This window comes from Populus trichocarpa, chromosome 9, assembly GCF_000002775.5.
Source record: "Populus trichocarpa isolate Nisqually-1 chromosome 9, P.trichocarpa_v4.1, whole genome shotgun sequence".
In the NCBI taxonomy this organism is placed as follows: Eukaryota; Viridiplantae; Streptophyta; class Magnoliopsida; order Malpighiales; family Salicaceae; genus Populus; species Populus trichocarpa.
The window spans coordinates 4,786,306-4,799,563 of NC_037293.2; the positions used below are offsets into that span (position 1 = coordinate 4,786,306).

Sequence of the window (13,258 nt, forward strand, 5' to 3'; positions counted from 1 at the left end):
ATACCAAGGTGGTTGGAATCAAGTAATACATAGTAAAATGGATCTCGCGCAAGATTAAAGAAAATTAAAATTTTAGTGCCTAACTCTTTTTTTTTTTTTTCATATTTTAGTGATTAGATATTTATTTTACATATTTGAATGATTAATCTTGAATTTTTTTTTTATTCTGAGTGCATTTTATTATTTGACAAGTTGGGGTGATTTTGGTGTAGTTTCATCCATAATTTTTTATGATTTTAAAATATACTTAAACGATATACTCTTCAATGTTAATGTTATGAGAATTAATTTTGTTTAATAATGAATTTAAATTAAATTAAATGATTATGTAAATTATGAATATTTGAGTTGAATGTTAAATTGTAAATTTTTAGGTTGATTATTTTTTGTGATAGAGAGTTGAGAGATAGAAAAGATACCGTATATCAACTAATTTTTTTAGATTGGAATTGCATAAGACTCACTAAATTATATTATTTTTTAAATAAATTTTGAAATGTGTTGTTTTTTCTATAATTATTTACAATGCTACTTTAAAAAAAAAACACTCATGATGATTGCCAAGGGAAACTATTTAACTGGAATAATTATGTTGGAGATCATTCCAAAACACAAAATATTTAAACAGGCATGCATAGAAAGTACTCCTAATTATTATTATCGCGATTACAGGAGAGATTGTGTATATAATAATAGGCTCGGTATTCTCTGTTTTTTTAATCCCTTTTGAACTATACAGCAGAAGGATCGTACATGATCTCTAATTGATAAACATGGTATAAATTACTCCAATAACAGAATCAAATGGAAGTTGGAGCGCAAGCGACATCAGCAGCACCAGATATGGCAGATTCGGGTGAAAGGGCTCCAACAGAGGCGGGTGCAGGGGCTGCATCGCCATTGCTTCTAGTCTGGTACATGGCACGGCGGGGACTGGCGCACAGGTTTGGCAAGTAAACTCCTGCATATACGCATGCAATATTATTATTTATGTACGAGCTTATTTTGACACGTGAAGTGAAAGGAAATAAAAAGTTGTAGCGGCTGCAGATAGATAAAGGATTAGCATATGGAAGTACCTTCTGCTAGGGCCAAATTGGAGTAGAGATCGACGATGTTGGGGCAAGCTTGAGAGCACGACTTGGAGCAAAGTTTAGTAAAAACTGAGGCTGAAGGAGAGAGTCTGATGAGATACCAACAGTGTTTCTACTGAGGCCACATGCAGTTATACATTCATCGATCTCAATCCATTCGTTCAGTTTATCTACAACAACCTCAGAAGTCTTGCATTGGTACTTCACACCTCCATCTTTCGTCGCGTAATTCTCCAGCAAACATCGCTTCCCAGAAGTTGCAATTGAATATGAGCAGAGATCAACCGGCAACTGCTCGCATACAAGCTCGCCTAGATAATACCATGTCAAACAATAAAAGAAACAATTCAGCACAGCTAGCATACAAGATTGAATATATCTACAGAGAGAGAGAGAGAGAGAGAGATGAGTAGAAGGATTTAATTACCAAGAGCTCCATTAAGGAGAAGAGAGAGAGCAAGGAATGCGATGAAGGCCATATTTATCTGATCAGCGAATGAGAAATGGAAGATGGAATGAGAGATCAGGTATGTGCGGTTGTTGTGTTTATATAGTAGAGGGAGGGGAGGATACATCTCCCTCAGAGGTCAATAACTATGTAGGTATCTTATGCTGATTTAGTTAGCAAGAAAATGTCTTTGTTTGTCGTTTCTTATGAGGCATTATTTGGCAACATAATAATACAATATTACGGTAATTATTTCATATGATGTTTTGGTGGCAACGGAAATCAACTTCGTTTTATTTTTAGTCATGCGTCCTAACAAAATAATCAATTATATAAAATAAAATATATTTTAAGAAATAAACTACATGAATAATAAAATCAGAATCAAAACATTATATTGAAAAAATATAATTAATTACAACTTAACAAAAGAAATTTGAAAAAATTGGTCAAGTGACAAGACAATGAACCCTTCCCCTCCTTGTATCCAGGTTCAGACAAGCAAGATTGAATTTTACTTGTCTATAATTTGACAGACTAAATAAAAATCTCGTTGGATAGAGGATACTCCATAGGACCGGGTCTAATTACCATCCTAATAACAATAGCTTTGAAAATCTGATATGTCCTGGGGAGACATTTATGCAGCTACATGGAATTAAGCCTTTGAGGATCTGCCTCCTGATAGATTTTGGCTGCAAATAGAAGCAGTTGATGTGATGGGAAGATCAACTTTTCTGTTAACAGTCTAAGTGCTAAGATCTCATGGCCATGGAAGGAATTTTTCGTCATGGGTTTCAATGGGCTGCTTTGTAGCACCCAATATTCCTGTCTGCAGTATATTGAATGCTCTCCATTCTTCTCATTCCAAAAATTTTATAGTTCAGGATATAAAATCGAGCAATGGATTTTTTAAGATCTGGGGTTTATTATTCGAGGGTTTTTGCTCAATTTTGCAGTTCCATTATTTACCTGTGCTTGTTAATATTCAGCAATGATTCTCTCGGACCATATTAAGCATAGAGTTTATCGGTGGTTTGGTGTGAGAGTGGCTGGGTAGATAAAAAGGTGAAGAGATATGTACCTCTGTGGCTGGCCTCTGCTTCTCACAATTCTTCGCAGCTTTGTTAATGTCGCCATGACATCAATCTTAATTTAATGGTTGTAAAACGTGAGATTATTGGGTACAAAAAAAGTTGTTCTGTCAAAAATTCAGTGATAAATTTTAACAAAAAAAAAAAACCCAAAATTTGTCCTCAATGTTCTCTAAGAAGCAGTACTCTTACAAGACTTTCATTTCTGAAAAAGGCTTAATAAATTGTATAGCATGGGTTTTGCAGGACCTCTGCGGGGTTCCCGTACGTAGTGTGGTTTGGTTTTTTAGGATAATTGATCTACCTCGTATCATGTCAGTGGGAACAGGGGCTACATGACCTGCATGGGATGGCTGGTGACAACTTCTGACAGCAGGGAAAAACACGATTATTACAGAGATTCTTAAACTAAATATAAAAAATAAAATTATCATTTGATTTTCTAATAAAATAGAAGAAAATAAAATTAACAAATAGATAATTTTGTTAAAAAAGAGAGAGAAGATAAAACTAGAGTTTCGTTTCATCAGAGAAAACATTTGATTTTTATTTTATCTGAATACCTAGTCGGCATCAACTAACACATGATTATTTTGTTATGACACATGACTAAGAATAAACCAGAGTAGATTTCCGTTGCCACCAAAACATCATATGAATTAAGTAGTGTAATATTGTATTCTATATTATGTTGCCGAATAATGGCTGATACAAGGGCATATTTTCTTGCTATTTAAATCAGCATAAGATGCCTACAAAGTTATTGACCTCTGAGGGAGATGTATCCTCCCCTCCCTCTACTATATAAACACAACAACCGCACAAACCTGATCTCTCATTCCATCTTCCATTTCTCATTCGCTGATCAGATAAATATGGCCTTCATCGCATTCCTTGCTCTCTCTCTTCTCCTTAATGGAGCTCTTGGTAATTAAATCCTTCTACTCATCTCTCTCTCTCTGTAGATATATTAAATCCTGTACGCTAGCAGTACTGAATTGTTTCTTTTATTGTTTGACATGGTTTATTATCTAGGCGAGCTTGTATGCGAGCAGTTGCCGGTTGATCTTTGCTCATATTCAATTGCAACTTCTGGGAAGCGATGTTTGCTGGAGAATTACGCGACGAAAGATGGAGGAGTTAAGTACCAATGCAAGACTTCTGAGGTTGTTGTAGGTATAGTACTGAACGAATGGATTGAGATCGATGAGTGTATAACTGCATGTGGCCTCAGTAGAAACACTGTTGGTATCTCATCAGACTCTCTCTTTCAGCCTCAGTTTTTTACTAAACTTTGCTCCAAGTCGTGCTCTCAAGCTTGCCCCAACATCGTCGATCTCTACTCCAATTTGGCCCTGGCAGAAGGTACTTCCATATGCTAATCCTTTATCTATCTGCAGCCGCTACAACTTTTTATTTCCTTTCACTTCACGTGTCAAAAATAATCTCGTACAGAAATAATATATATTGCATGCGTATATGCAGGAGTTTACTTGCCAAACCTGTGCGCCAGTCCCCGCCGTGCCATGTACCAGACTAGAAGCAATGGCGATGCAGCCCCTGCACCCGTCTCTGTTGGAGCCCTTTCACCCGAATCTGCCATATCTGGTGCTGCTGATGTCGCTTGCGCTCCAACTTCCATTTGATTCTGTTATTGGAGTAATTTATACTAAGTTTATCAATTAGAGATCATGTACGATCTTTCTGCTGTATAGTTCAGAGGGATTAAAAAAACAGAGAATACCGAGCCTATTATTATATACAATCTCTCCGGTAATCGCGATAATAATAATTAGTAGTACTTTCTTTGCATGCCTGTTTAAATATCTTTATCTCCAACATAATTATTCCATTTAAATATTTTTCCTCAGGAGATTTTTTTCAAAATAACACAGTAAAAAAAACAAGAGAATAACACAATTCAAAACTTATTTCAAAATAGCACGATATAGTAAGTCCTATGCAACTTCAGCCTAAAAAATTTGGGTTGGGCTATTTCTCTAGCAATCTCAGCTCCTGACCATAAAAAACAACCAACCCTACATAACTCCCTGACACACACACCAAAAAAAAAAAAAAACAATTAATCTAACAATTCACATTTCAACACTCAATACAATTCACAGTTGATAATTAAACACAATCATAATTCACATAACTTTTAAATTTAACTTAATTTAAATTAAATTTGAAAATAAACAAAATTAATTCTCGTAACATTCAAATATATCATATCACTACATCTAAAAATTACTCCAACTCATCAAACTCATGCTTAAAGTGCCCGTGGAGGGGTTAGCACCAACATCGCTCCAACTTATGAACGGGCCTGGAATACTCGTGGGCAGGTCTAGATCGTTAGTGGACAAGTCTACCTTTCCAACTAAATTTCCTCATTCATAAAAATCGATCTCATCGTCCGTTAATTTTGCTTTAGGATGTTTAGCCTTCCTCACTTCCTTGAGTCCACCATGACATAAAAAAACATAGTGTTGGCCATGGCTCGTCTCATCTCATCAACTCCTTCATGAAGCGTCAACTACTGCACTTCAAGCCTCCCATATTAAATAATATATAAAAAAAGTTAACATTAATCATCTATAATATATAAACAAGATATTTGATAAATGTTATAAAAAAATTGTTGCATGCCAATTGTTTTATCTTGGATAACAAGGTTCATAATGCATATGATTACATAAACGCCTTGGAAAACGCACTCATGCAGTTGTAATAAACTAGCGTCTTTGTGCTCAAATGTCATCTCATATAGCTCTCTAGATCAATTATCGGGTGTCTCTCTTAAATATTTGATCTCTTTTGGCATGCCAAGGATCTAGATAAGCTATATGAATCACTAATCAATTGTTTAGCATTTTACCTTAATGACTAATACTATGCAACTCTTCACCAATATCAACATAATCTAGGATCTGCTGACACAATCCAAGCTACTACATTAATCAATTAGGGCAATGTATCTCAATAGTATCAAGCTAGGCTACATGTAATAATCATAAATCATTTCTTTCCCGACATATTAGTGAAGTCGTTAATTTTAAAGTCTTGGTATAAGGCGTTCATATAACCTATCAAGACATAAAATACATATATTAGAAAACAATCTAAAATTAAAAATAATGTCAAAATAACAAAAAAAAATATAACTCATACATGGTGAGGTTATTGTGCATCCAACTCGTTATAGTAAAACTCGTGAACATGAATAGGATTTAAAGTGAAATGTCTGGCCCAACACCATATGACATGACAAGCCACAAAGTTAGTATAGTTTTATACATGTAATGTGTTATTCAAAATTAAATTCACATTTAATTATTATCAAGCTCATATTGTGAGTTGCCTTCATTTAACAACACCAAACATATTGTTGCCCCAACTCTCCAGATGACTGATATGGAGATGCTCTCACGATCAAAGCTAGATGTATTTATATTGATAATTTTAAGTTAGTATTTATAAAAATAATTAATACTAACAAAAGAAATTGTTCTCTGAAAATATTTAAAATAATTATATTTATAGGAATAGTAAACAACTGGCTATTTATCTCTTTTCTTTCATCATGCTTTACATAGTTGACGGTATTTATATGCAAGCATGGTCACCCCTAACTGTAGTTAGGTATGGCCCAAAAGTTTTAAAGGAGTATCAAAAAGAATATTGGTGTTGCATTACTTATGATACCCGTGAATATGATACTCATAAATATATGCATTATACATGCTCAAGAAAACATAATCAACTAATCACTTGTTGCATCCCCTAAGGAGTTTTTAAGATTAGTGTTCAACCATGTCAACTTGATATTATCGCCTCTAAAACCATTAAGTAGAGGCACGAGTCCCAATAAAAAAAATATAAGTCCTTTTAGTCAGCTACCCCCCTAGGTCCTGTCATGGGGGCTCCGTCTATAGGAGGGCAACTAACATGGAAACATCCTGTAATGTGGATGCCATCTACCCAACACCTAGGTAAAACATGTGGATCTCACATCTTCATTTTTCAACTAATGCTCAGATCAATTCGTGATCAAGATGGATGTCACAGAGCATGTTGATATTATAAAAAAAAACAGCCCTTACAATATATAGACGAACATGCTTATGCAAATCCATCACAATATTCTAGTGAGGTATCATAAGATCATTATCCTTAAAATCAATCAACATTTTACAAAATGAATTAAAAAACCCTAAAATCAATTGGAAAGGGATCAAATATGAAACCAAGACAAAATAAAAGGAAAAATAACACTTCAATCAAGTATGAAATTGAAAACAAATTTTAAGTGGTGTAAACCTCGTGATCACGTAGTCATGTAATCCACACGTGAGAAAGACAAGTCTTATAAAGCCAAAGAATCAGGTTCGATAAAAGTGTGACACAAAGATTACTTGAACCAAAAAACCAACATTATTGGAATGAAATACTAATTCGCGAAGCAAAATATAAGAAAGACACCACAAAGATAGTTGTTATTCAATAAGTCAAATTCATTCTTTGTCTCAACAAAGTGAAAAGTGTTGCATCACACAAAACACAAGTTTATTCAAAACATTATGTCTGATGAATTTTGCACAAAGAAAACAATATATAGTCCTCCTAAATAACCCTATTGGACCTTTATTTGGTTGCAAATCAATGGGCCCAAACAAATAATCAGCTACCATAATCTTAATGCCTAAAATAGTCCTAAAACATCGATTTTGGCATAAAACAAACTCAAACTAAAACACAAGCCCTAAACTAAATGTAAATATCCAAATAATTAAATAAAACAACAAATAAAACCTTAAAATAATTGAGATTAATACAAAGAAATAATTCATCCCAAAAGTAATATATCATTAAACACTTCAACCCTTATTTTCTTGTATAGCTAAGATAAATAAGGAATCTTTATAAATAAAGAATTTTGGAACATTAAGGAATCCTTGTCACACTTGAAAACTATATTGCTACCTATTAAAGTTCCTTATAGAACTAGAAAACTTCAAAAAATAAGTTGTTGAATATCCTTGCGTTATGAGAAAATGAATCATCTCCAAATATAAAGTCCACAAGTCAAATAACAACAAATAAAAAAATTCATATTGCATCTGCTAACTTGCATCGCAAGACTTTTCGAGCTCTGATTGACCTAAAATTTAAAGTCAATACAAAACAACATGTCTGGAAACTCCTAGAAAGATTACAGCTCTGTTAAACGATCAAATTAAAAGTTATACTTAATAGCGTAAGACTGGATAGTAGGTAGCATTACACTACAATTCGAATTTGATTGGTCAACCCTTGCATGGATCGTATTGTAAAGTTTACAAAAGAAATCAAGAAGAAAATCATACAATCAAAATAAAGAGCATTGAATCAGATATCTAAACAAAATAAGAGGACAACATTGATTTTTTTATCGGACAACATGTTTTTTCGAGGTTAAGAGAGAGAGAAAATAAGAAAGAAAGAAAAAATTATCATAGTCAAACTGCCAAACGAACCACTACACACACCACCTTATTTGGAAGGGAATGTCGTGATCTTTCTAAAGCAATCGTGGATGGACAATTTCAATCTCTTATCGTCGCTGCATGCACCGATTGAAGCGCGTAGAGCGGCCTCAAACAGTGATGGGTGTTGTGCACACGCCAGCAGTCTTTCTTTTTAAAATGTTAATTATTCTTTTTAAAATATATAATCGCCCCTGTTTTGAACCCAAAATTACAAAAATACAATAATGAAAAGTCAAATAAGCCCTTAAACCCAAGTTTAAGAATTTATTATTGAAGAGGTAACCAAGTAAATTCACTATGCTTTTTTAAATAAAAAAATGAATTCAGCTTTTTTAAATAAAAAGATGAATTCACCTATATACCAAAGGTAGATTTTTTTTATTTTAAGGATATTCTAATCAGTACATTATGTAATTAATAAATAAAAAAAATGAATTTACCCTTGTACCGATGATAAATTTATTTTGATTTTAAAGGCATCATGGCCATTATATTGTGCAATTAAAAAGTAAAAAGACATCTTTTATCTCAATCAATATGATAATGACCGAATGATTCTGGTGCAATTAAAATAATGCGCTAAAAAACCATGCAAATGAGTTTTCTATGAAGGATAAAATGGTAATTTCACTATTCATGTCTACAAAATACTATTCACCAACCCCAACCAGTTTTTTTTAATATATATACCCCTCGGGTTGACTTCGATATCACAAAATTATGTAAATATATATTGGAGACCAATTATTTTCTACAACATTTTATTTTCTTTTATCCAATTGAGAACTTATAACAATAGGACAACCAATTATATCCTTTAGAATAGCTGGCTAGCCGTAAGAAGAAGCTCTGTACATATCTAAAGTGTGATTTATAGTGGTTTCCATATAGAAACAAACAGCATTCATTGCTATGGAGCCTGAACAAAGTATTGACCACTGATGTACTCAGATAGAAATCACAACTCACAAGCTTTACGACGTAGTTCAATAGCGAAAAGGGAGCTGATGATTGCTGAGGGAAAATATTTAATTGAAATAATTATGTTGGGGATCAAGATATTTAAACAAGTATGCAAAGAAGGTACTACTGATTATTATTATCGCGATTACAGGAGAGATTATATATAATAATAGGCTCGGTATTCTCTGTTTTTTTTAATCCTGTTTTGAACTCTGCAACTGAAAGATCGTACATGATCCCTAATTGATAAACTTGGTATAAATTACTCGAATAACATAATCAAAAGTAAGTTGGAGCGCAAGCGACATCATCAGGACCGGGCACGGCATATTCGGGTGAAAGGGCACCAAAATAGACGGGTGCAGGGGCTGCATAGCCATTGCTTCTAGTCTGGTACATGGCACGGCGGGGACTGGCGCACAGGTTTGGCAAGTAAACTCCTGCATATACGCATGCATGCAATATATATTATTTGTGTACGAAGTTTCTGACACATGAAATGAAAGGAAGTAAAAAGTTGTAGTGGCTGCAGATAGATAAAGGATTAGTATATGGAAGTACCTTCTGCCAGGGCCAAATTGGAGTAGAGATCGACGATGTTGGGGCAAGCTTGAGAGCACGACTTGGAGCAAAGTTTAGTCAAAAACTGAGGCTGAAGGAGAGAGTCTGATGAGATACCAACAGTGTTTCTACTGAGGCCACATGCAGTTATACACTCATCGATCTCAATCCATTCGCTCAGTACTATACCTACAACAACCTCAGAAGTCTTGCATTGGTACTTAACTCCTCCATCTTTCGTCGCGTAATTCTCCAGCAAACATCGCTTCCCAGAAGTTGCAATTGAATATGAGCAGAGATCAACCGGCAACTGCTCGCATACAAGCTCGCCTAGATAATACCATGTCAAACAATAAAAGAAACAATTCAGCACTGCTAGCATACAAGATTGAATATATCCACACACACACACACACACACACACACAGAGATGAGTAGAACGATTTAATTACCAAGAGCTCCACTAAGGAGAAGAGAGAGAGCCAGGAATGCGATCAAGGCCATATTTATCTGATCAGCAAATGAGAAATGGAAGATGGTATGAGAAATCAGGTTTGTACGTTTGCTGGGTTTATATAGTAGAGGGAGCTGGGGAGGATACATCCCCCTCAGAGGTCAACAACTTCGTAGGTATCTTATGCTGATTTAAATAACTAGAGAAATATGACCTTGTATCAGCCAGTATTCGGCAACATGATATACAATACAATAATTTTGGGAAGAAGAAATATAGCAGAGAAGAAGTCTTTGTTTGGAGTTGATTTCCAAGCGTCCTTGTATTAAAATATACTTTGACATTTCTAGCCACACAGCACATAACAGAATTAACAAACAGAATGAAGAGACAATTAGCAAAGAATTACACCACTATTCCATTTCTAACCAATAACTACTGAACCACTTGCTGCCCGCCCCGCAGTAGTGCATCCACTACATGTTCCTGCAGCTTGATCGGTGGCAAGATCCCATGTTCTTGTTCATAGCTCCTCTTCTGGCCACGTTCTTGTGCATATCACATTAATGGCAACGGAAATCTACTTTGGTCAGACCTATTTAGCTGTTACCTTTTTAATTTTACCAATACGTCCATACCCTTGTCGTTTTACGCGGATTTGTCTCCTTTTGATAATGTCCTTCCCTTTTTGTTTCATTTTACCGAATTTGGATACTCTTATGTTCAAGAAAAAAAATGACAGATCATGTTTTAAATTCTAGTAATAGTTTTTTTTAATTGAATAAATCTTAATATTGACTTTAAATTCAATAATTTGAATCGAGAAAAATTCCTCTGTTGCACAGCTAGAGTATATTTAATTAATATTGTGATGTAGAGTGTTTTTTAAAAATATATATATATATTAAAATTATTATTTTTACTTTTTTATTTTTGATATTAGTATATTAAAATTATTAAAAAATACTCAAAAATATTAATTTAATAATTTTTTAAATAAAATAAAACACACAAGAAAACAAAAGCAACTGTACTTCCAAGCGTACACTTTTTTTTTCACACATATTAAGTTTATCATTAATTAATTAAAGAAAAATATGTCATTAATTGATAATTTACATCACTTTTTATTCATATTTTTCTTGAATACGCCTCCCCCAGCAGTAATGTAGAAAAATACATCACAAAACAATTATTTTGAAATAAATAAAAATAAAACGTAGACGGTCTCTTCCGAACATAGGAATAATTATTTAAGTTGTTTCGCTTTTTATCACGCGCTAAATATGAGAATGCATTGAATATAAAATCATGGACAAAACCATTGAATTTATTTAGGGATGATCATTTTCGGTTTGGTTCAATTTTTATCAAAAAAATAATCAAATCAAAATTTTAAAATAAAAAAACCGAAACCGGTTCAAACTCGGTTTCAGTTCGGTTCGGTATTTTCATTTTGACTCAGTTTTTTCGGTTTTACTTGGTTTTTTTAGTTTGGCTCGGTTTTTTCCAGTTTGGGTTCGATTCTGTTTTTTCAGTTTCAAACTTATAAAACCGAAACCGAACCGGTTGGTTTTTTTAAAATTTTAATCGGTTTTTTTTCACGGTTAGATTTTTTTAGTTATTTTTTTCTGGTTTAATCAGTTTTTGGTTTTTTTGCTCATCCCTAAATTTATCATGTGTTTGTCTCTATTATTTATTTATAATTTGTCAATTAATTATTGTGTTCTTTGAAATCGTTGAATTAACCCTAGTTAAACCAATAATTAACTTTTTTTTGGAAAGTCTTCGTGTTAACTATGCATGCTAATTTTGTGGAAATTAAATATTTTTCGTTATAATATGACTTTTTATATGCACAAGAACCTATATTACCATATAAATTCTCTTATATTTATTTCTTAAGACAATTTATTTTTCTAAGATAGTTTATTTAGTGATAGATGCACCTACATGAATATAAAAAATCATCTCATGAATAAAAAAATATTTAATAATATCATATCTACTTGCATAGAAGAATTGATCAGACCTTATATAAGTAATTTATTGGATTAGTTCGACAAATTTTAGTTAACTGTATGAATTCTAAAAACACAGTTGTTATCTAACCAAGTTAAAATATAGGAGTAAAAATGAAAACTAACATAAATATAAGAATAAATTTAAAGATTTTGCCTAAACTATGAACTTCTGTGAAAAAAAAGATTGTGATATTATATTTATAGTTAAATTAACTATAGAGTATAGACAAATGGATCCTCCCACTGCAATTGGTGACATATATGACATGATAGTTCATACAGTGACATACTGCTATACGTTGTATTTTGGATATTAAAAAATTGAACTTAAAAAAATAATAAATGGATTGAAGGAATCTTTTACTATTGTTATTAAATTTGGTATAATGGGATAAATTTAAAAGCTTTAAACATGTCTTTTTTTTTCTTTTTTTTTGCCTGGGTTTAAATTAATTACGTTAAAATTGCTTTGATATGACTTTGTTATTTTAGCATATGTTTAAAGAAAAAAAATCAAAAAAATATATAAAAATAAAACTCTGATGAATCCTCCAAACCCATAATCTAGTTTATAAACTCTTCATTTGTGATCTTTTTGTAGAGGTAATGGCAGACAAGCTCTTCATCATTAGGATAAAACCTAAACCCGGGAGGCAGAGTTGCTCCAATGTCTCTTAGTCCCATGATGATTGTCTTTTGAAAGGAAAATCTGAAGTTTGCACGCCCGACTTCTTTTTTGTTGCATGCGCATACAAAGTTCTTTACAACTTCGGACTTTGCTCCATCCTCCATGAGGTAGGGAAAACCGGAGAAGATAGATAGACTACCGGGACCGCAAGAACTGTGAGAGTGTGGTGTATAAGTTATTTTTTAAAATATTTTTTATTTGAAAATTTATCAGTTTTTTTATTTTTTTACTTTATTTTTAATATTAATATATCAAAATGATAAAAATAAATATTATACAAAATCAATTTAAAACTAAAAAAAATTAAAAACATAATTAGAAGGCAATGAAAAACCAGGCACAAACATGGAATTGACTACATCATGTCTTTTCTCAACAGACGAAAGCAGTAATATAACGTC

The 13,258-nt window shown here is 32.9% G+C and overlaps 1 protein-coding gene and 1 non-coding gene across 2 annotated transcripts; one reads left to right on the forward strand and one right to left on the reverse strand.

Annotated features, from left to right (window-relative positions):
• Positions 1-617: 617 nt before the first annotated feature.
• Positions 618-10,408, reverse strand: LOC7481506 (uncharacterized). Its single transcript, XR_008060080.1, has 3 exons — positions 10,144-10,408; positions 1,080-1,405; positions 618-961 (listed from the first exon to the last, which is right to left on the reverse strand). It is a non-coding gene; the product is annotated as an uncharacterized LOC7481506 (transcript).
• On the forward strand, positions 3,495-4,385 carry LOC18110135 (uncharacterized). The gene is made up of 3 exons (XM_006388369.3): positions 3,495-3,563; positions 3,672-4,001; positions 4,122-4,385. The coding sequence occupies exons 1-3, from the start codon at positions 3,512-3,514 to the stop codon at positions 4,280-4,282; spliced, it is 543 nt and encodes a 180-aa protein (XP_006388431.3). The 5' UTR covers positions 3,495-3,511; the 3' UTR covers positions 4,283-4,385.
• Positions 10,409-13,258: the final 2,850 nt, after the last annotated feature.